Source organism: Canis aureus, chromosome X, assembly GCF_053574225.1.
Source record: "Canis aureus isolate CA01 chromosome X, VMU_Caureus_v.1.0, whole genome shotgun sequence".
NCBI lineage: Eukaryota > Metazoa > Chordata > Mammalia > Carnivora > Canidae > Canis > Canis aureus.
This window is the reverse complement of record NC_135649.1, coordinates 41,141,737-41,166,032: the sequence shown is the minus strand read 5'-3', so window position 1 is coordinate 41,166,032 and position 24,296 is coordinate 41,141,737. Positions and strand designations below refer to the sequence as shown.

The 24,296-nt window shown below is 40.5% G+C and overlaps 1 protein-coding gene across 4 annotated transcripts in view; it reads right to left on the bottom strand.

Moving 5' to 3' along the window:
- Positions 1-9,759: 9,759 nt before the first annotated feature.
- Positions 9,760-24,296, bottom strand: part of ACSL4 (acyl-CoA synthetase long chain family member 4) — a 79,730-nt gene continuing 65,193 nt past the window's right edge. For all 4 annotated transcript variants that reach the window (XM_077888325.1, XM_077888326.1, XM_077888327.1 and 1 more), the window contains 2 exons: positions 21,678-21,835; positions 9,760-12,689 (listed from right to left, as the gene is read on the bottom strand). In XM_077888325.1, the coding sequence (XP_077744451.1) occupies positions 12,532-12,689; positions 21,678-21,835 (316 nt within the window). In that variant the 3' untranslated portion in view covers positions 9,760-12,531. The remainder of the gene's footprint in view (positions 12,690-21,677; positions 21,836-24,296) is intronic.

The window sequence follows — 24,296 nt, the reverse complement described above, 5'->3', positions numbered from 1 at the left end:
GGTGTAGAGATTGCTTAAGAATGAATCTTTTTTTTTTAAAGGAAAACTGCTATGAATGTTTTCATACAAATCCCTTTGTACGAATGGGTAAATATCTTGGGTAAATATATAAAGGTGGAAATGCTGGGTCACCAGGAAGATATTTTAGAAGACACAGCCAGACTGTTTCCCAAATTGGTTGTATCATTTTATACTCCCACCAACCATGTATGGGGATTCCAAGGGTTTGTGGTTACTTTTAGCCTTTGTCTTGTACCCATGAAATGCACTTACCCTTACACTTATTAAAGGGCGCAGCTGGTGTGTGGTTTATTACTTAAAGCCGGTGTGTGGTTTATTACTTAAAGCCTTCCCCTCTATTTTGCTGAGTGCTAGATATACACCCAAACTGTAGATAAAGTTGCTAAAATGTGAGAGTCACTTCTGTGTGAGGACAGCCTTCGCTGAAAGCTTATGTGTGCCAAGGACTGGGATAAGCACTTTATATGCATTATCTCCCTCAGTCCTCACAAGGACCCCATGAGGTAGGTACAGTACGATTCCTGTTAGACAGATGAGGAAACTGAGGCCCAGAGAGGTTACATAACTTGCCCAAGGCCACATAGCTTGCAAGTGGTCACACTGGTCATCTTTATTACTGTCATACTATCATGCTGCTGTATAATGTCCTTTGTATAGAGGGTAAGGGGGGAAAAAACTCCTTTGTTGGAAGACTCATCTCACTGCCTTTATTTTGCAGTTGAGGATAGGAGGTCCAGGGAGAGGGGACTTGCCTGAAGTCCCCCATCAGTTGATAGCAGAGCCATCTGAATCCAGTCCAGAGGAATTTCCACTCCACTGCACAGCCTCCTTCAATTCGCTGCACAATTCAGATTTTATTTCTAGCTTTTTAATGGTGACAAGAGTCTGCAAACCACTTTGAGGTCTTTCAAAGCAGTGCGTGAATCTCAAAGGGTGGCAGAAGATCAACCTTCCTTCTGGGCCAAGGCACATGGTCAGAAAGTCAATTGTCAAATTTCTGTCAATACATGCCTCGACATTATCTCAAAAATTTTCTTCCACCCACTCAGTTCTCTCTGGGAAGGTAAAGAAAACAAAGTGGATACTCAGGGTATTCTGTGGGAAAGGCAGAGTCCCCAGGGCACTTTTCTCTTGGACTCCCACAGCGCCATCTGGTGGAAGCCGGGATTTCTGCAGGTCTTCGTTCAGAACGTTTTTCCTTTTTAAAAATTTTTTGTCTATATTTTTTTAGTTGGAGTTCGATTTGCCAGAATATAGCATAACACCCAGTGCTCATCCCATCAAGTACCCCTCTCAGTGACTGGGTGATGGGCACCCAGAACGTTTTTCAACTGGAGAGTTTATTTTTTTTTTTAATTTTTTTTATTTGTTTATGATAGTCACAGAGAGAGAGAGAGGCAGAGACACAGGCAGAGGGAGAAGCAGGCTCCATGCACCGGGAGCCCGATGTGGGATTCGATCCCGGGTCTCCAGGATCGCGCCCTAGGCCAAAGGCAGGCGCTAAACCGCTGCGCCACCCAGGGATCCCTCAACTGGAGAGTTTAATGGCGGGTTTCCCTGCCAGGTCCTGCGCCAGGCCGGTTAGTCCCCGCGGGATCGAGAGGAGACCTACCTTCTATGATAAAGCTAACTTTCTAAGGAGTTAAGGGCTACCTAGACCGTTGCAACGTGGTGTGGTAAAGACCCCATAAGAGACAAATGATAGAGCATGGTGGATAAGAGCAGCCGCTCCAACCTCAGACAAATAGGCATTTTGGTTCTGGCTTGGCCACTGGCTGGCTGTGTTATCAGAAGCCATCAATGAGCCTCTCCTACGCAATGTCCTCAACATATGATGAGAACAGCAGGGTTCACCTCCCCTCACCCCTGCGTCGTGAGTTATGGCATGGCAGCCTTTGCTTCCGGGGGTGCCAGGGATTTCGGGGAGGGCCTCTGATCTGGGACATGACCTGGGAACATTTAGGAATCACTGGAACTGAGGCCCAGACCAAATGAGAAATTGGTTCCCACAATGAGTAGGCACAGCTTGACATAAAATTAGATGCTAAGAGAAAAATCAAGACCAGTTGTATCAACTACCATGTGTTTGTTCTAATTTTTGGCTTTGTTCGGGGCAATAATGCTTCAGTGGCTCTTTATTCATCCAGCATTATGCTAAATAGGCATGATGGTGCTTACTGATTTCCCACTGCCTCCAAACATGAACAGTTCACAACCCCTTCTCTGATTTTCCAAATTGTGCCTGGCATACACCAAGATGGTATATGACTCTGTGTTGTTTTTCCCTGCAAACTTTTAACCCTTTCCTTTTATCCAAATGTTACTCATCATCCAAGGTCTAGACTCTCTCGTTCATTCATCCATTCATGAAATATTTTTTTTGATTGACACATAATTGACATGTTAGTTTTAAGTATACAACATAATGATTCATATTTGTATGTATTGTGAAAGGATCACACTAAGTCTAGTGAATGTAGGTCACCATATGCAGTTATAGAATATTTTTCTCATGATGAGAAATTTTAAGATCTATACCTTTAGCAACTTTTGAATATGTGTCACAGTACTATGGACTATAGTCACCATGCTGTACATTACATCCCCATGACTTATTTATAACTGGAATTTTGTACACTTTGACCCCCTTTACCCATTTCAACAACCACCCAACCCTCTCTGGCAACCACCAGTACATTCTGTATCTATGAGCTTTTTTTTTTTTTTTTTTAAGATACTACATATAGGTGAGATCATACAATATTTGTCTTTTGCACTCTGGACATTTCCCTTAGTGCAATGCCCTCAAGATTCATCCATATTTTCACAGATGGCAACATTTTCTTCTTCTTATAGCTGAATAATATTCCTCTGTGTGTGTGTGTGTACTTCCTGTATTTTCTTTATTCATTCATCCATCGATGGACACTAAAGTTGTTTCTATATCTTGGCTATCATAAATAATGCTGCAGTGAACAAGGAGGTGCACTTCTCTTTTTGAAATAGTGTTTTGTTTTCTTCAGATAAATATCCAGAAGTGGAATTGCTGAATGGTATTTTTTAACTTTTTGAGGAAACTCCTTACTGCTTGGCACTGTGGCTGTACCCATTTACAGCAGTGTACAAGAGTTCCTTTTTCTCTACATCCTCACCAACACATTTTATTTCTTGTCTTCTTGATTCTAGGCATTCTGGCAGGTGTGAGGTGATAGCTCATTGTGGATCTGACTCGCTTGAAATATTTTTATGAGAACACACTATGTGCCAGGCACCGTGGCAGGCCCTGGAGACAGAGCAGTGAATGAGACAGACTCCGTCTACCTTCACAGAACCAACAGTCTGCCTGGGACTATAAGCATGAAAACAAAGTATCATGGCCACATGTTGCCAATGCTTTCCAAGAAGGGGGATATATCTAGAAGAGCATTTTCAATAGTTTTCACTGAAACAGCACACACAGATACCATCCATGATGCTCTGGAATTAATGAATAAGAAAGCAACCTACCAGGAAGCCCTGGACACCTCAAGGGCCAAGGGCATTAATATCTCAGGCACACTTGGAAGCTCTGGGTGATCTCTGGTCTGTAATCTCAAGCTTTGAGATCGCTGTTGCTCTCACCCCACTTTGTCCTTGCAGGCTGATGGACACAGAAGGGACGCTGCTACAGGTGAATACACATTCTTTGTTACTAGCTAAAAGCTGGTAAGAGTCACTCCTGCCTCTTCAGCATTAGGCTCGGACTGGAGGCTCCAAGGAAGCCTTCCTCCCAGAGACAGGTTGCTGAATCCCTACAGCTCTGGGCTAGTTCGGAGTTTTTCTTCTCTGAGCAAAACCAAAGGCCAACCAAAATATCTCACAACCTTGGGAAATGGGGTTGGGAGAGCTCTTGTTTATATCATAAGTACAAGGGAAGAATTAATAAGCAAAGAGAGCCCAAGGGACCTCTTGCTGACAAAGCAGTCTCCTACTGAAATGAAACAGAAGACCCCATGTCCTCTCATTTCCTCGGAGCCCCTGAGGGAGGTTGATTCTCTCACCATCTCGAATCCCAAAGGCTAATGAAATGTAGATGTGGATTAGAAATGATGTGGACCCCCCAGGAAGGCTGGGGATCAAACCAGACCGATTCTAACTCATCTCTTAGTCCCTCAAGTCCTTCATGCCTCCAACAGTTGCTATCTGGGCAGGAAGACTTCCCGGATTTCCCTCTCTGGCCCTGCCCTTCACCCCTCCTGGGGAGCTACCTTACTACTCTCCTGTGCTCACGTATGCTGTTTGCCATCCCAAATTGAATGTGGGCATTGGAGTGCCCTATCTTAAGGAATGTTGAAGTTACAGCTAAGGTAGGGGATGTTGGCCATGAAGAAGAAATTGTCTTTGGACATGTCTGTAATAGACATGTGTTTATATGTATATCCCATTCTGAGCTTCCTATAACTCCGAGGGCTGGCAAAGAGCAAGGGCATGAGAAGAAATACCCGACTTCGAAAGAACTGTTTTCAGATTTCTGCTGCAAAAGTCATTCTGGGGATATACAAGATTTGGAAGTCTCTTGACTTTTTTCTTTGATCTATTTCTTAAGACCCCAAGGCCAAAATATAAATTGGGTAAAGTCAATGTTTAGCACTTCCACGTGGCCCTGCCATAAAGAGTCTGTTTCTGGTTCTTGATACCCTTAGCAATGCCTCCCAAGAAACACCCTGGTTTTAGATCTCATTCTCTCAGAACCTCTTGGGTTTTCAAGCATCAAAATAAGTAAGCTGCCACAGGGAAAGCAAAATCAATCTCATACAAATAAGAGAGGGTTGGGGCACCTTGGTGGCTTAGTGGTTGAGCGTCTGCCTTTGGCTCAGGGCATCGTGATCCCAGGGTCCTCGGATGAAGTCCCACATCGGGCTCCCTGCAGAGAGCCTGCTTCTCCCTCTGCCTGTGTCTCCGCCTCTCTCTGGCTCTCATGAATAAATAAATAAAATATTTTTTTAAAAAAGAGAGAGGGTTATGGGAGCCAACAGGTAACCAGCCGGGAACCCCCTTCCTTGATGACCCAGGAAGACCATCCTCTCCTCTATGAATTATTCTGTGCTTTGCTTCTAAAAAGTGGTGCTTTTGTATGTTTGGGGTTTTGTTGTCATGTTAATCTTCTAATGTGATCCTTAGTTGCAGCCAGGGTGAAGAAGCCCTTGAAGGGATGAGCTTGACATACGGGAGAACACAGAAGTAAAAGAGAACGGGAGACTCCTGCTGGAGTAATCCGGTAAGACAGGCAAAGAGATCTCTGGGATCCAGGAACTCAATACCCAGCTGACGTTTTGATTTGAATAAGAGTAATATCAACAAGGTGGCATTTTAGCAAGGTTAAGTTTGGCGGGTTTCTCTACCAGCAGTGATGGAAGGAATAGGCTTGGCAAGAAGCTGGTTAGGAGGTCGGTGTGGTAGTTCTAGGTGAAAAGGCCTGAGGGTTCAATCGGTGTGGTACGAGTGGGGAGTGAATAAGAGATGAACTGTAGGTACACGCAGATGCCACGTCTCTCACAAACAAAGCTTTGCTGAAACTACAAGTGCATGTACACATTGAAATATACTAATCTGCATTTGGGTGGGGTTTTTTTTTAACATTTTATTTATTTATGAGAGACACAGAAAGAAGGTAGAGACATAGGCAGAGAGAGACGCTGGCTTCCCATGGGGAGCCGGATGTGGAACTTGATCCCAGGACCCCAGGATCACCACCTGAGCCAAAGGCAGACACTTAACCACTGAGCCACCCAGGCGCCCCACTGCCAAACATTTTTAATAAGCTCCAACCATACTCTTGTACTTTCCAATCAGCTTTCTAGTACTTTCTTCCTAAACGAGCCTGCAAAGATGACCAAGCCTTTAAAGAATAGAGACAAAGGCAAGCAGGGGAAAAAAAGCCAAATGGAATAAATTGGCTCTGCGGGGTAAAGAAAGCTTAAAAGAAAAACTTAGAAATGACTGCTCAACCACAGAAAGCTTCAAAAAAGGAACATATAGGAAACAAACAAAACCGCCAGCTCTTCAAAACATGATAGCAGGAATAAAACATTCAGGAGTTGAACTAGCCAGTAGAGGAAGTCTCCCAGAAGGTAGAATTTTTTAAACTATGAAAAATAGGAATAAAAAGACTATTAAAGGATCAGCCCAAGTGATTCATCATTGGGACAACAGAAGTGAGAGAGAGAGAGAACACAAAGGAAACAGAGAGAAAGAAATCAATTAGATAATTCAAAATAATTCCCCAGAAGAGATGTACATGGGTTTCTGGGTTGAAATGGCCTAGTACAACAGATGAAAACATACGCACACGAAAGCACATCGTCATGAGATTTCACAGAACAGATTTTTATGAGCTTTGGAGAGGAAAATCGAGTCTTATAGAAGGGGTGGGAGAAATCAGAATGGCTTTGAACTTGGGTGCCTGGGTGTCTCAGTGGTCGAGCATCTGCCTTTGGCTCTGGTCATGACCCCCGGGTCCTGGAATCGTGTCCCACATCAGGCTTCCCGCAGGGAGCCTGCTTCTCCCTCTGCCTGTGTCTCTGACTCTCTCTGTGTGTTTCTCATGAATGAATGAAGGAATGAATGAATGAATGAATGAATGAATAAATAAATAAATAAAATCTTAAAAAGAAAAGAATGGCTTTGAACTGCTCAAGCTAACACTGGATGCTTACTAATGTCAATGGAATAATGCTTTCACTGTGGAGGGGGAATTTTCCATCTTGAATGCTACACCTGAGCAAATGACCAATTCAAGATCTCACACGTACCTCCCATATCTCCCTTCTCAGTAAGCTATTGTAGGATGTGTTTCTTCAAAGAGGGAATAATTCAAGCAGCAGAAAGACGTGGGTTAAGGAAACAGGTGGAGGGAACTCTAAGGATGAGAGTGGAGTTAGAGTCTAAGATACTGGAAGGATAATCCTACAGTTAAGGAAGGTGGATGATCTAGCTTGAAATTGTTCAGAAGGTTCTAGAAGACATTTATTCCAGAGATGAAGAACTGCTCAAATTCGAATTCTTACTATCTGCAAATCTCAGGAGGGATGACTAGTGGTGGAGGGTCTGGGGTTAAATCCTTTGTGACAAGTACACAGAAAAAAAAACCCAAGCCAATGTGAGAGAGGCTTATTATTGCCATCAGGGGGTTAAAAGTGCAGGAAAGGAGAATTAATCATGGTTTTCCTATACGCCTTCTAGCTTTGAATAGCACAGCTATTATCATTTAAACTTATCAATTTAATTACATACCTACATTGACAGGATGGGGAGTGTGCCTCTGCAAAGCGAGAGGTCAATAAATAATGACAAGGCTGAAAGGTAGCAACATACCCACACTATTTAGATACAAGAGAGTAAAATACCAAAACAAACCACCAAAAGTTGAAAGCGGTTGTCTATGAGGTAGAAAAACTGGGAGGGGTGAGGGCCAGGAGTCGCTCTCTTGCCCAGGCTTCGCAGGGCAGTGGGATTTAAAACTGTGCTTTCAAGACTGTGGCCTGCAGAGGCTGTGGAGGTGTGCTGTCTAGCAGGAGGACGAAATTACAGATTGGGTTCCTCAGTGGCACTAACTGCCTTTCAAATGCTCAACAGCCACGTGGGGCCAGTGGCTCCTAGAAGGGATAGGAGAGATTCAGGACATTTCCAACTTAACAGAAAGCTCTAGCAGATGGAGCTCTTCCGAGGGGTCCTGAAATCAACTGGGGGAGGGTCACGATCAGCATTTCAATGAATGAACTAGAATAGAAAGTCGGTAAGCATCTCATCGTGTTGGGTCTGGTTTTGTTTTAACAAAAACAGGGTCACAGAATATTATTTTGCATCCATGTCAGCATGTGGACACAGTATTGAGGATTGCAGTTAAAGAAAAAAAAAAAGTGGGCACCTGGGTGGTTCAGTGGTTGAGCATCTGCCTTTTGCTCAGGTCGTGATCCCCGGATCTTGGGATCGAGTCCTGCATTGGGCTCCCCACAAGGAGCCTACTTCTCCCTCTGCCTGTGTCTCTGCCTCTCTCTCAGTGTCTCTCATGAATAAATAAATCTTTTTTTTTTTAGTTGTAAAACGCTTTTTTAAATTATAGGGGCAGAACTCTATTTTTTTTAAGAGAGAGCACAAGAGAGTGGCAAACTCCTTATACCCAGAAGAATCCTCACTTCTTGTGATGGTGTCATCCACAGCCTCATATCCTTCTTAGAAACTTTGGGATCTAGGGCATCATTAAAAACCCACCTCAGGAGGCACCTGGGTGGCTCCTGTGTTATGCGTCTGCCTTGGACTCGGGTCATGATCACGGGATCCTGGGATGGAGTCGCAAGTTGGGCTCCTTGCTTCGCAGGGAGCCTGCTTCTCCCTCTCTGTCATTCCCTCCCCTAGGCTTGTGCTGTCAAATAAATAAATAAAATCTTAAAAAAAAAAAAAAAGCAAACCTGAGACAGCACAATCACAACTGAAAGCTAGATGTGATGAGCCCCAGGAAACATTACACTCCCTCTTTTGTCTGTCATTCACTTTTCCCTATTTGCAAAGGGTATCTTCCTTTGAAGTTCTGTCTTTTTTCTTTAATATAGGAAGAAGAAACTGAGGCTAAGAGGGCATCATGCGATTTGTCCAGGGTTACAAGGCCAGTGATAGAATGAGCCAGGCCTCCTCACCTCTGTATCCAGAACTCTCCAGTCTTCAGGGACTGGCAAGCCTTGAAGTCTTAAAGCCCTGAGTATGCTAATAAGCAAATATGTGAGACCACCTCACCTGTGAAGATCGTCTGGCTACAATAACGATGATGTCGGCTAACATAAGGTAATCCAAACACTTTACGGGGACTAACGTGTTTTAACCCTCTCGACCACCTGATGGGGTAGAGCCTATGATCAACAAACCCCATTTGCTCAGATGGAAAAAAGTAGTGGACCAGTGTTCCTGACACTTGCTCAGTCACACTGCTAGAGAGGAGGGGCAGAGCCCGAAAATAGCCTGAGGCCATCCAGTTCCTGGACTCTAACACTGTTTCATATGCACCCTCATAGGTCTCAAATAGATTAAGGAGCCTACAGGTAAGTTACCATTTAGTAGCACTTCCTAATGATCCACACACCAGGACTGTGCTTTGTTTCACAATATCGGTAGTGCAAAGGAGTTCTACTTTATTAACTGTAGCAACGTAAAGGTTTTGGGTTCAAATTCTCCAAACCAATGGATAGGATGTATACAGGCCAGGTTAACTGCTTAATGCAACTCCATAAACCTACAGATGAATGCTTTGCAAATATGTGTTTCAAAGTCTGGCTAAGGGGTGCCTGGATGGCTCAGTCAGTTAAGTGTCTGCCTTCAGTTCAGGTCATAATCCCAGGGTCCTGGGACTGAGACCCACATCGAGCCCACATCATCATGCCCGCATCATTGGGCTCCCTGCTCAGCAGGGAGTCTGCTTCTCCCTCTCCCCCTGCTCTTGTGTGCCCTCTCTCTCAAACAAATAAAATCTTTAAAAAAGTAAAAATAAATAAGTCTGGCTAATAGGGGTGCCTGGCTGGCTCTGTCGGAGGAGCATGTGCCTCTTGATCGCCGGGTCACGAGTTTGAGCCCCATATTGGGTAGAGAGCTTACTTAAATAATCTTTTTTTAAAAAATCACCTAATCTAAAATAAATAAATAAAGTCTGGCTAATAGTATTCAAACCTGCAGGTTATGTCTTGGCGCATCATTAGGCACAAATCGCCCTGATAACATGAGTAGATTTATTTCTTAAGATTCGAGTGCAAACTTAAAAACAAGAACAAACCAAGCTTTTCATTAGGAATAAACACAAAAATTGAAGTAACAATCTTGCAATCATGCATTTTAACAGAAAGTACAAAATATGAATACGTTCTAATTTGTAACTACATTTGAAAATTAAAATATTTCTCTGAGTTCCAAATACCACACAATCATTAACCTGCTCTCTCATCTTGTCACCTAAGAGACATTTGTCATGTGCTATCAGGAAAACACAGGCAAGGATTTTTATTAATCAGTCTTTATGCCAGAAAGAAACATTATTCTCCTCAACTTTTGACTCTTTGAATCATTCACCTGTATCTCAGTTCTGAAAAGCCATACAATTATAACCTCTGTTCTAGGGTAAAAAAAAAAAAAAACAGCAGCAGCAGTAATACAAATATCAAGGAGGCAAGATAGTTTCATGTCATTAAAGCAAAAGTCACAAGTGTTCGACTTAGAAATGTACAGAATTGTAGTAAATTTTTAAAGTACAATTTCATTTGATGGCTGACATGTCATAACAACAGTGAACAATTTCAACAGGTATAAAAATGTAGGATTAAAATCTTTAGGCTCAAATACTTGAAAAGTCACTATGAATATGGAGAGATTGGTTTACATAATACCATGTATTTTTTTTCAATGAAAAATTAGGGGGTAGAGTAGTGGCATCTCCCTGGTCCCGTAACAATATTTGGAGTTTCACAAAGAATTAGCAGCACCCAACTTTAAGTGTTAGTTCCATGTTTCTAAAGGACCTGTACAACAGATTAGTTGGCAGTGTTCTAGCTTTCAGGAGATGGGAATGGGCGGGGTGCAAATATTGGAGTATGCATGCAATTCATATAGTTAAAATCACCATTCCGAAAGGGAAAACTATTCACATATTAAAAAAAATCTAAGGAAATCATCCTTAAAGGATCAACAGTGGAGGGCCTGAATAGGAGGAGCTGAATAGTAGTCTACTTGATGACAATGGTTCTTCACCCTTCAAAGGCAAGTTGGAAAGAATAAGAATACTCACACACCTGTCACTTCAGAGAGAGCTTGCCTCGAATTTAACATTGCAGAACACTGAACAGAAATCTTTACAAAAACCTTCATTCTTGCTTATAATAACACCGGATTATTTTTTTTCCTTTTCACCACCATATACATAACATTTAAATATTTTCATTATAAATATCTTAGAGCAAAAAGAATGTATTTTGTTGCAGTGGTGGCCCACATCTGTACAAAGCAATGTAAGCAACATATATATGTGTGTATATATATATATATGTATATATATATATATAAAATGATTAAGAAAAAAGTGCAAAGAATAACAGTATTAAGAATTTTTGCTTTTTACAGTAACTATGGTTCAAGTGTGATAATCTGTCAACTACAGAATCCCGGATTTGAATGAAAGATTTAAAAAGAAGCCCACATGCCAAATTACTGCCCAAGAATCAGTCCCTTATTGAGGACCCTCCCTTGGCCCAAATCGAGCATTTCCAGTTTCTAAACTCCTCCCACAGTCAGGAAAATAGTGGTAATGGTGTGTTCTTCCCCCCTCACTTCCTCAATTTCATTCAAGTGAAGTCATCATTCAGGGATTTGAACAAGAGATGGGGGAAGTCATTCCTCATAACCCGCTTTGCTCAAATTAAAGCTAAATGAAAGGCTTTCTGAAATCAACTATGGATCAAGGATGAAATCAGCAACAGCAAACAGACCTTGAGCTACAAGAGTCACTGAATAAGAGGATATTTTAAAATCAATCCCTGTTACCAAAGGTAAATTCAGAACTAAAATTCATTCCCAGGTTCAGTGCTGTGCAAGGGTTGGAATTCTAAAGACTTAGGATGCCATCACCTTTTTGCATGAAGAAAAGGCTTCCTGTTAACATGGGATTCACTTTTGATCACCTCACTCTTGGTCTCAGCCCTTTCTTTTGAACAAACATGGCCAATTTCCAATAGTCTTGAAAATGTACTTTGCCCTTAAGTCACTCAAATCATGACAGCCGCTGATTTTAAAACCTCCAAGTTTCAGAAAAGCAGTTCAATTTCCCTTTAAATATATTACTAAGTATTTTTGGTGTGTTTAATGGTTGTTGTATTCAGACTTTGGGCACTGTAATTATTCACAATAGAATGGTTCTTCATCTAACCTATGCCAACAATTATGAATCCTAAAATGGTTTCCAAGGTACTACTAGTTGATTCTGTCTATCATATTACAACTGAATTTTGCCTTCAAGATACATGGTTGGAAAGAGACTTTTAAAGTCCTACAGCACTTCTGCGTTGAGTAGTGTTAAAACATATTTTTTTTGTCATGCTTACTATTTTAAGCTTCTTCTGAACTAGGAAGACAACAGACATCAGAAAATGCAAATTGCCGCAAACTACGTTCGACTCTGACTCCAATTTATTTTGTTCCACATTAAATATGTTCCTTGAAGAAAACAGATATATTTTCAGCTAATTTTTAAAAAAACAGGATTTTTGTTCTAAAATTAATAACACAGCTCAAGGGAAATGACTCTTCACGAGAACTAGGCAAAACTAAGTTAAAGTAGACTCAACGACTATTTTAATCACTTTTGGTTTTGTTTTTTTAATTACCATGTCTTTAGAATGATATACGCCTTATATTCTGACAGCTCAACAAGGCTGAAAATTCTAGAGCTGAAAAAAAAACACCAGGCCACCTCCTGTATGGCTGTAAGTGAGCAGCAGCATTCTATTTGCCCCCATACATTCGCTCGATGTCTTTGAGGTAATGGTTCTTCAGCTCCTTCCTCTTGAGTTTGAAAGCATCAGTGACCAAACCAGTTTCCGGCGTCCATGGCTCTGGACTTAAGCGAACCTTGATTGGAATTTCAAATCGCTCCAGTTTCACTGAAATGAGAAGTGAGGGGAAGGCAGGAGGAGAGGGAGAGACAGGGGAGAAGGGAGAGGCGAGAGGCCAGTTAATTAGTAAGGATCCCAGTACCTTACAATGTCATTGTAGAATTCTCAAAGTGTACATGAATTGTTTCAGTTGAATGTACTTTTAGCCTGCAGTTTCTCATTTTATTCTGCTATATATGCAAACCCCCTCCTCTTCAGAGTCTTCCTATTTGTTGTGTCCTCTGCCTGGGATGCTCTTCCCTGTTGGCAGCTGCGTGGCTCACTTCCTGACTTCACCCAGGTGTCTGCTCAAATGCCGCACCCCGGAAGCGGCTTCCTTGGCCCTTTGGCCCTTGTGTCCTCTTTGCCTCCCTGTCCTCGGGCACTACATCTCCTTCCAGATACTTCTCACCACCGAACAGATTACATGTATCTGCCTCACCCACTAAAACACAAGGTCCATGAAACCGAGGTTTTGCTTTGTTCACTGCCTTGCACAGGGCCACCGTACAAACCCTCAATAAACACATACCTATGTATTCATTTGTTTGCAGAAAACTACACCTCTGGACAACTGTTCTGCATGAGCTTTATTAGACGGTCAAATAAGAATCAAAAGGGGGAATGGGGAGTTTCATACTTTGATGGGATAAGAATTTGAGGCCTCACATCCTGTGTCTGCGTTAACCAATTCAGCGCATGTGGAGAAAGATGCAAGAAAATAAGGCCACAGAATCAATCAATAGAGCACTTCGATAATTTAAAATTCAATTATAGTCCCTCAACTACTTATTATTAATACAAGCTCATCCCTAGTATCCTGAAAGCCTTTTGACAGCAGTGTAAATCTGCAGAGGAGCTTTATTTTACATGCAATTATGTAAAACAGCAATTATGAAGGAATATGCAATCTGTGTGTGTAAAATCTGCTAAACAACCTAGGTGACTTGAGAGACCACTTGGCATGGGTGACAAGCCAAAACCTCAAATTCATGGAAGTTTTTGACCTAATACTGGTCTTGAGTTTCAGGAAAGCTTTTTTGTTTTGTTTTTTTGAGTTTCAGGAAAGCTTGATTCGATTTACTGAATTTCTCATTAAAAAGAGAGAAAAATATAAAGCTGAGGGGGGAAAAATAATCTTTCAAACTATGGAGAACCAAATTCCTAAAAATAATACCTGAACCAGCAGTAAAAGAACATGAAACTTGTTTGAATTCTCCACATCTACTCTGTTGACACATTACGGCTCAGTTATGGGGAGGTGTCTGAAAGCTCATCTGCTGAGATCACACTAGGATCTCAAGGAAACCTTTACATTCTTAAGTACAGATCTGGCTCCGGAACCTTTTTATTTCATGACTTTCCTTATTTACATAGGCCCTATTCATAAAAGTCACTGTATTTAATTTTTATTAACTAAATTCTGGTTCAAAGGCGGGGAAAAGGCTACATGAGAGGTTTCATTTTGGGAACTCCTAAATATCTAGTGCCACAAGATTTAGAGAACAATGGGCAATTACCCAGTTTCTGATAAACAGGATATGCTGCCAGCAAGTACGAAAGAGCACGGGGAAGGAAAAATAAACAGAATTTTACACGTGGCATTTTATCAGAAACACCTACATTATGAAATATAGCCTGCAGGTGGCAGCAAATGTTGGTTTTTCAAGCCACTGGTAGTTATCAATTGATTATAATAATTGATTATCAATTATCAACTAATTTACAATTGGTTGTAAAACTACTACTTTGTATTTTTTTAATGAGATTTTATTATTTTATAAAAGAGAGAGCACAGTCATGAGTGGGTAAGGGGGAGTGGAGGGGCAAAGAGGGAGAGAGAATCTTAAGCAGGCTCCACGCCCAGCACAGAGCCCAACCAGGGGCTCCATTCATCCCACAACCCTGAGATTAAGACCCTTAAGCCAAAATCAAGAGTCCAATGCTTAAGTGACTGAGCTATCCATGCACCCCTATTACTTTGCATTCTTATGATAGATACTACCTATACCTGAAACCATGTCCATAGGGTTAATGAGGTTAAAACAAAATTTAAAGCTTATTTTTCAGCCACCTGCTTCTCCCTAATCAGCTACTGTTTCTTTCCAGACCCCCCACTAATAAATCCACTAGCCCCCTCTGCAGAGGCATACACTGAAGGTCATGGGTAAGGCTCCAGTCTATGAAAAAAATGAGGCTCTGCATTCCTTCCCCGGAGGTAAAGAGCCAAAGGAAGGCCCCATCTAGTTTATACTGGTTCATGGAGCTTACACCTAGCCCCTCACCTTGTCTTTAGGTGACCTCCTGAAAGCAGGGGCCAGATTTTGTCTCATTTTTGTGTTAAGTTTCCACCCCAAAGTGAATATGGGATGTATATTACATATAGGTTTGCTCAATGTGCATGTTCCATCTTAAGAATCATAAGTTTCTGGTGTCTGGGTGGTTGAGTCAGTTAACTGTCCAACTGTTGACTGACCAAATTTTTTTTCAAAGATTTCCCTTCATAAACTCTCTATAATTTTTTACATTGATTTGTTCCTCAGTTTTTTCAAATAACCAGTTTCATTGTAAGACTAAATAATTATCTTTCAACAAAAACAAATTACCATTCTTCATACCTGTTTTTCTCATTTCCTTTTTTTTATTTTTCAGTTTTATTTTAGTCCCAGGATAGTTAAGCTACAGGATCATACTAGTTTTATTTTTTAATATTAGTTTTAATATTAAAAGTACAATGGAATAAGATTGGAATTTGGTTTTTCTCCCTGTTAAGATGACAAAAACCTGTTCTCCTTGTGACAACACTGGAAACACTGACTATATCACTAAGGCTTAGATCAAAATGTCCTATTTGAGGGCAATGTACATCATCAACCCAAATGTGACCAGATAGCTTTCAGGAACAAAGGTCAACTTTAAGGATCCAGTAGAGCCCCTTGGAGATACCAGCCTGATATCCTGCTTCCAGAGTACCCAGAAGCCATTCCAGGTGAGTAAAGGAGGTCACTTCCTGGCAGGTGCAGGAACCTCAGGATATCTCAGGGACCTCAAGAAGGGAGGAACTCACCCAGATCTATAGATATTGCAGGAGAGTCTGATAGCAAATATTTGGCCTGGCTTCTGAGTCTCAAGAGGCTATTAAAAGTTCAGTTCTAAAATTCCTTATGAAAAGTTCCAGCAATAGAGATTTAAAAGAACGTACATGGCCAATCACTACTCTTGCTGCACTCAAGTAAAAAATTAGGCTAAGTTAAAACTGAATTCATTTTACAAATAAATTAGTTTTAAAGTGGTAATCTTTGTGCATGTTAGATGCTAGTTCTAATGAACTATTTCTAGGTGTTTGTCGTTTCCTATAAAATGAGGCTGAGTACTGAATTCTCCTGGCTTCCCTTGACTTGAAATCATTTAAAGTTAAAACTGCTACAACGACCGATGTTTAGACAATACAATCTTCTTGCATGTTGCCGTGTGAGCCACTCGGAGAGAACACCAGGGACTAAACTACAATCCAGGAGATCTGTCAGATGGCCACTGCCTGCCATCACTCTAGCTAAAGATGCTTCAAGCCTGACATCTAGAAATCTTCTCACTGGCAGCTCTCAGGACTTAGACACTGGCTTCATAATTGGCTCCAACCATTAACATGTGTTTTTCTTCTGTTTCCATAGAAATGTCACTTATTAATTACTTGATTGCTTACATAACATAGGCCTAAATTTGAGAGCCCACCTGCAAGACCACCTCCTGAAATGAAATAGCTGCTTAACTGAACTGACCTCAAGACTCAGACTGTGCATGAGATATGTGGTACACTTCTTCCCCAAGGTACAGAACAGAACAGGTCAACTCCAGCTACAATGGAACAACGTTGATCTGTGTGCTGTTTTTCTAAGAAAAGTCTTGGCCAAAAGGGAGATCTCCCCATTACTCCTAACCAGCCCTGAGGGAACCAGGTCTTGGCAGCTGGAAAATAAGAGAAATCTACTGATTTAAAGATCTGGTTCCCCGCCCCCCGCCCTTCTCTACCCCAAGGAAATCATAAAGAAACCAGTCACTGCACTAACCCTCTTAAACCTTTTTATGCTATATGTTGACAAATTGAACTCTAATACTAATATGAAAAAAACCTTATTATCAAACAAAATGGGAATCATTGGAGTTAACATGCCTGGTTACCAGGAGGACAGAATCTGACGCTTGTTTGGGAGAACATTTTTATCCTGGTAGAGAATCCAGGCTCATGAACATATGATTGAGAATCTTACTATCACCTTAGGTGCGTTCACTGACAAAACTGCTCTCGTCACTGTTGCCCAACAGAAAGAAAATAGATTTGTTAGCCAAGGTAGTGTTTGATAACTGTATTGTTCTGGACTATATTATCCTTGCAAAACAGGCTAGGATATGTGCCATTTCTACACAATTGCAGTGTATATATAATCCCTCTAAAGTAAGAACTCATTTAGATAAAATAAAAATCAGAGAGCATGACACTTGGCTACAGTGAATTTGCCAAGAGGTGTGTTGAGAAATCAAATTTTACTGGACTCTTTCCCTGGATCCTAGAAGAGATGAGGTCAATTCTCCAGGGACTAATAAGATTTGGGTTATCTTTACATTATTGTACTTTACATTAGTTAGATATGTAAAAATCAAATTCGCGTTCCAATATTATTGTAAAACAATCAAAAAAGGAACTAATATTCTGGTCACTCCAAATGTCCATATTAAGCCAAGTACAAGGAATTTTTCCAACAAAGTACAAAGTTGCTTCATTCCTCCAATCACTAAACTGTGCTCTTTTCCAGCAGGAAGTAGCCAGAGTGGTCATTGTCCCAATTCCTTCAAGATTGAGGGCAGACCAGAACTCTAGGGAAAGTGAAACCATGCCCAAGAGGTCAATGAGTTTGAAACTAGCAGGAAATTTAAAGCTTGTTTTTCAGGGACCTGTTTCTCCCTAATGAGCTACTGTTTCTTTCCAGACCCCACTAATGAATCCATTGGCCCCCTGTGCAGAGACATACACTGAAGGTCATGGGTAAGGTTCCAGCCTATGAACAAGCAAGGCTCTGCATTCTTTCCCCAGAGATAAGGAACCCCAGACCCCATTCAGTTTATACTGGTTCACAGAGCTTGCACCTAGCTCCTAACTTTGTCCTTAGGTGACCTCCTGAAGGCAGGAGGTCATTTTCGTGTTAAGTTCCCACACCTAAGTGAATATGGGATGTATATTACATATATGTTTGCTCAATGTGTGTGCTCCATCCTTCCTAAGTCTTATGTTTTCCTGCCATTTTCATCAATATTTGTGTATTCCCAACCACTATGATATTTTTAAAAACCCAAAAACAAAAAGAAAAAAAGAGAGAACCCTGTCCTCTCCCCCTTCGGGGAGGTGGATTTAAGGCTTGCCCTCCTGCCTCTTGGCAGCCTTGTTTGGCTGCCTCGAAAATCAACCCTTTTCTTCCTGTATACTCAATGTCTCAGTGATTGGCTTTGCTGTGTGATGGTACACAAAGTTGGGTCTGGTTAGGTAGCTCATACTTCTTGAAACATGAAGAGGCCCTCTATTAAAAATGTATGCTTACAGGCAGATTTAGCTGAACACAATCAAGACTATTTTATTCTTTTTGCATTAGGTCTCTGAAATAATCATTGGAAGCAAAAGATTGGCAAGGTAAGTGTTTTGTGGCACAGGGCAACTAGGACTTATATGTTGAAGCCCATAATTATTGTATATTATCCAAATCATTGTTTGATTTCGTGCCTCAGTCTAAGAAAGTTATGAGGACCCCACAGGTCCTAGAATTTTACTCCATTTTTCACCTGATTGTGATCCAGTTTGACTTTCCCCATTATTGCTTTTACAGTGAAACATACAAGGACAAATTACTCAAGTTGCATTTTACCCATTAGTACATTCGGAGAGTGACTCAGAATAACAGCCTATTGGCTAAAATACTTTTTGGAATACCACATTAAAAAATTAGGATCTCTATCAAAGAATATTCTGGTAGCCTGGTGACAGTAATATAAAAAGTATGGTTTATCAATGGTACTATAACTGATAAAGCCATATTTAAGAAAAAAACATTAAGCCCTTGTCTTTATGATCATAAAGTAACTTAATTTTGAATCTGGTTATGTTAATAGGCATCTGTTATTTGAACCTTTATAGTGTCCAAAGTTAACTATAAGAATGTTCTGTTTTGGGGGGGTGCCTGGGTGGCTCAGTCAGTGAAGCATCTACCTTGGGCTCAGGTCATGATCTCAGGATCCTGGGATTGAGCTCTACTTTGGGCTCCCTGCTCAGCGGGGAGTCAGCTTCTCCTTCTCCCTCTGCCTCTGTCCCTGCTCAGACTTGCACGTGCTCTTTCTCTTTCTCTCTCTCTCTCTCTCTCTCTCTCTCTCTCAAATAAATAAATAGAATCTTAAAAAGTATTTCTTCTTGGGGAAAAACAGTTTTTTAACTTCAACCCAGTAACTAATATTAAAAACTAATAAGTGGAACCTAAATAGTAAATTTAAAAGAATAAATTCTAGTAGCCTAGTTAGAGAAATAGGGGTTGGCTTGTGTATCTCTGATAAAAGTATAAACTAGCTTTTCTGGGGGACAAGAAAGTTATGTGTCAACAGAGCGGGGAAAAAAGCCTTTAAAATATACATTTTCCTTGCCTCAAAAATTCCCTTACTAGGGATTCATACTAAAAAAATAAATAAGTAAATAAGTGAATATGCAAGATATGTGTTATATTTGTTTACAGTGGGGCCCAGAGAAAGGAACTCACCTTAAAAGTCCAACAAAGACTCAAGTGGCTACTCCTATACCAGAAAACTATTAAAAATGACAATGCAATTCTGTATCTACAGACTTAGAAACATGTCACTGATGCTGATGGGTTGGGTATGGATACTGGAAAGAGTGTAACATTAACACCCAAAGACTAGTACTATAAAGTGATTTTTTTTACTTCCTCCTTTATTGATTTTCTGCACTGTCTAGTATTTTATGATGAATGTAACATAACACCTCATCAGAAAAGCGAGGTTTTCATTTTTTTAGGAGGGGAAGCAACAAGGTTAAAACTAGGTCGCTAGCATCCTCTTAAACATGAAGAGCTCACCGTTTCTCTCTGTTCCCTTAGAAAATAATTTACACAGTTTAAGATAACTTTTAAAATTAAAAGAAGGTATTAACAGCAAGGAAATAGCTGAAATGAGAGAGAGGGGACACTGGATGAGAGTTCACAGAAAATTTTGGAATATCCAAAGCAAAGAGAATAGCAGTAACTGATGGAGGGTCGAGGGAGCTAAAAGCTAGCTGCCGATAGACAGACAGATAGGCAGGCAGGCAGGTTTAGTTTTTGGGAAGGCTGACCTCGAGAGAGAGACTGGACTCTGAGAATACCAGAGGGAGTAAAGCTGAAAAAACAAGGTGGTTGTGGGGTAAGAGCCACCCACCCCACACCCAGTGTCTTTCCAGTGTCCTGTTTTTGGCTCCTGGAAGGGGCAGGTCAGGCTAAGAGCCTCCAGGCAGGAGACTCAAGAAGTCTTCTTGGCAGAAATGGGTTGATTTAAGACACTGAATCACCTGTCAGTGAAGCCCAGTAAGCTTTCCAAACAGGGTTCTAATGGTTCGTTCTGAAGCATGAGTGGCCAGACAAGGGGGCACAGGTATAGGAGAGGCTGTGGTCAAGCACACAGGAAACAGGACTTGGGGGAACAGACAACAGGGGAAGAATGCTTCAGAACAGGAGCCCCTTGAACACCCTCGGGGGAGTCAGAGACAACACACCGACCGCACTCATGACAGCAACAGGATGTGATCAGAAGAGCACAGAGAAGGAACACCTGGGTGGTTCAATGTTTGAGTATCTGCCTTTGGCTCAGGGCGTGATCCCGGGGTCCTAAGATCCAGTCCCACACTGGGCTCCCCATGGGGATGCCTGCTTCTCCCTCTGCCTATGTCTCTGCCTCTCTCTGTGTGTCTCTCATAAATAAATAACTAAAATCTTTTTTAAAAAAAATTTTTAAAAAGAATATGGAGAAGGTAGGAAAGAGCTTTCAAAATTCTAGAAGTTGGAACTTCAACAAACAGAAGAGATGAGAAACTGGAGGGCCTCTGCCAGAATGTAAAACAAAAAGGATGAGAGAGAAAACAAAAGAAGATAAAAGGTAATAAAACTAGAGCATGAAGGCAGGAGGCTCCCACAGTCAGGTGAAAGGAGTCCCAGATAAAGACACAAACACAAAACCTGGGGGAGAAAATCTATAAAAAGAAGAGCAAGCAAACAAAGATAAATGGATATTTCCCAGAACTGAAGGACAGAGATCTATGGATAGAAAGGGCCCATATCAAGTTGGTATACATAATGACAAGCCATTAGAGCTCTGCACCAGGGCACCTCATTATCAACTAGCAGGACAAAGATAGCCCATTCCAAACACAGGCTGGGTGACCAGTTAGCAGGGATGTTGTAAAATGCAATGAAGAACTGGATAGGCTATTCTACTATACAACATTTAAAGATCTTTCCAACATACAATTATAATATATATATGTACATACATAGAACATATAATTATATAATACATAGAATACATAGAATTCATGTATAATACATGGAATATACTATAGAATATAATATATCCTATATATAGAATATAATACATAGAATACATACATAATATATATACATAATATATACATTATATATACATAACATATAGTATATTATATGTATATAATATATACATTATATATAATATACATAATATATAGAATACATAGAATACATAGAATGTGTATATATATAATTTTATACAAGATCATTTTCTACATATATAATTTTTTTCAAGATGCAGGTTTTAAAAACCCTGTATTTTATTATTAAAACAAAATAATTAAATAGACACCTCAAAGAGCCTAATGCACAAAACATCATTAAAAAATGACTTCTAGGGACTTCAACAGACAAGCAATTTCTTACTTACTGGCACTCGCAGCTTCTCTAATTTCTTTCAGTATTTCAGCTTCCATGGCAGGGTTATTGCAGATATCAACCCAAGATCCTTCCACACCTTTCTGCTGTGCCAAAAGTGTCAATCTTTTCTGATTAGGAACCACAAAACTAATCACATAGGACTGATCGCTAAAAAGTTAGAGAAAAACCACAAAATTGAAATTAAAATGTTGAGAACAATTATTTATAAGTTATTGACTGGAACAGTACACATAATTCCAAATACATAATTCTCTTGTGTGTTACAGTTTCATTAAGATGTAATAAAACCCACTGTACTAGCATAAAGACATTTAACCAATGGATAGAACAGAAAGCCCAGAAATAAACCCCTGCATATATATATATGGTTGAATGAACTTCAATAACAGTGCCATCACAACTCAATGGGGAAAGGACAGTCTCTTCAACAAATGGTGTTCAGAGAATCAGATATCCATATACAAAGGAGTGAAGGTAGACTTAGCCATACCATACACAAAAATTAACTCTAAATGGATCAAGAACCTAAATATGTAAGAGGTAAAATTATAAAATGTCTACAAGACAATACAGGGGAAAAGATTCATGACACTGGGTTTGACAGTGCTTCCTTGGATAGGACACCAAAAGCATAGGCAACAAATGAAAAAAACTGATAAATGCGGGTACAACAAAAATGTAAATTTTCAACATATCAAAGGATACAGTCAATAGTGTGAAAAGTCAATCTGTGGAACTGAAGAAAATAGTGAGTGGTGAACCACTTCTCTGATAAGAAGTTATTATCCAGAATATATAAAGGATTTCTGTAACTCAATAACAAAAAAGAAACCCCAAGTAACCCAACTAAAACAAACACTTGAAACTGTAAAACTCCTAAAAGAGTATGGGGTAAGCACTTGACATCAATCTTGACAATGTGGGGATCCCTGGGTAGCGCAGCGGTTTGGCGCCTGCCTTTGGCCCAGGGCGCGATCCTGGAGACCCGGGATCGAATCCCACATCGGGCTCCCGGTGCATGGAGCCTGCTTCTCCCTCTGCCTGTGTCTCTGCGCCTCTCTCTCTCTCTCTCTGTGACTATCATAAATAAATAAAAATTTAAAAAAAAAATCTTGACAATGTGTACTGTTGGATTTGGCACCAAAAAACAAAAGCAATGAAAGCAAAAACAGACAAGTGGGACTATTTCAAACTAAAATGCTCTGCACAGCAAGGGAAAGCATCAATGAAAGGAAAGGGCAACCTGCCCAGGTGCCTGGGTGGCTCTGTCAGCTAAGCATACGACTCTGGATTTTGGCCCAAGTCATGATCCTAGGGTCGTAGACTGAGCTCTGTGTTGGGCCCACACTCAGTCCAGAGTCGGCTTGAGGGTCTCTCTTTCCCTCTCTCTTGCCCCTTCCCACCCTCTCTCACTCAAATAAATAAATAAATCTTTAAAAAAATGAAAAGGCAACCTACAGAATGGGAGAGAAATATTTGAAAATCATTTATCTAATAAGGGGTTGATATCCAACATATATGAAAAAGTCCCTCAAGAGAAAGAAATCCAATTAAAAAATGGGCAGAGAAACTGAGTAGACATTTTTCCAAAGAAGACATACAAATGGCCAGCAGGCCTATGAAAAGGTCCTCAACATCACTCATCATCAGGGAAATAAGTGCAGCTCAAAACCACAATAAGATATCATCTCACATGTGTTAGAATGGCTATCATCAAAACAACAAGAGCTAATAAGTCCTGGCATGGATGTGGAGAAAAGGGAACCCTCGTGCACTGCTGGGTGGAGATGGAAATTGGCTCAGCCATTATAAAAAACAGTGTGGATGTTCCTCAAATATTAAAAACAGAATTAATGTATGATGTAACAATCCAATTGTTTGGACAAAGAAATACAAATCCAGAGGATATGAAAAGACATTGAATTGATATCTACATTCCCACTTCACTGCAGCAAGTGTCACAAAAGCCAAGATATAGAAACAACCTGTGTTCATCAATAGATGAATGAATAAAGGACATGTGCTATATATACACACACACAAAGAAGCATCATTCAGCTACGAGAAAGAAGAAAATCCTGCCATTTGTGACAACATAGATGAATCTTGAGGGTGTTATACTAAGTGAAATAAATCAGAGAAAGATAAATACTGCATGGTATCATTTATATGTGGAATCTTACCGAAAAAAATAGTGAAGCTCAGAGACAGAGTAGAAAAGTGGTTGCCAGGGGCTGGGGGAAATAGGGACAGGTTGATAAAAGGGTACAAACTTTCAGCCAGAAGATAAATAGGGTCTGAGGGTCTAATGTAAAGCATGGTGACTACAGTGGGTAACACTATATTGTATAACTGGAAAGAAGGGAGAAAAAAATCTTTAATGGGCAAAGGACTTGACATTTCTCCAGAGAGGATAAGGAAATGGCCAACAAGCATATGAAAAAATATGACAAGCATATGAAAAAAAATCATTAAGTGGGGAGATATCCCCTCACGCCCATTATGGTGACTCCTATCAAAAAAATAGGAACAAGTGTTGGTGAGGATGTGGAGAAAATGAATGCTTGTGCAGTACTAGCAGGAATGTAAAAAATAGTGCCGCTGCTGT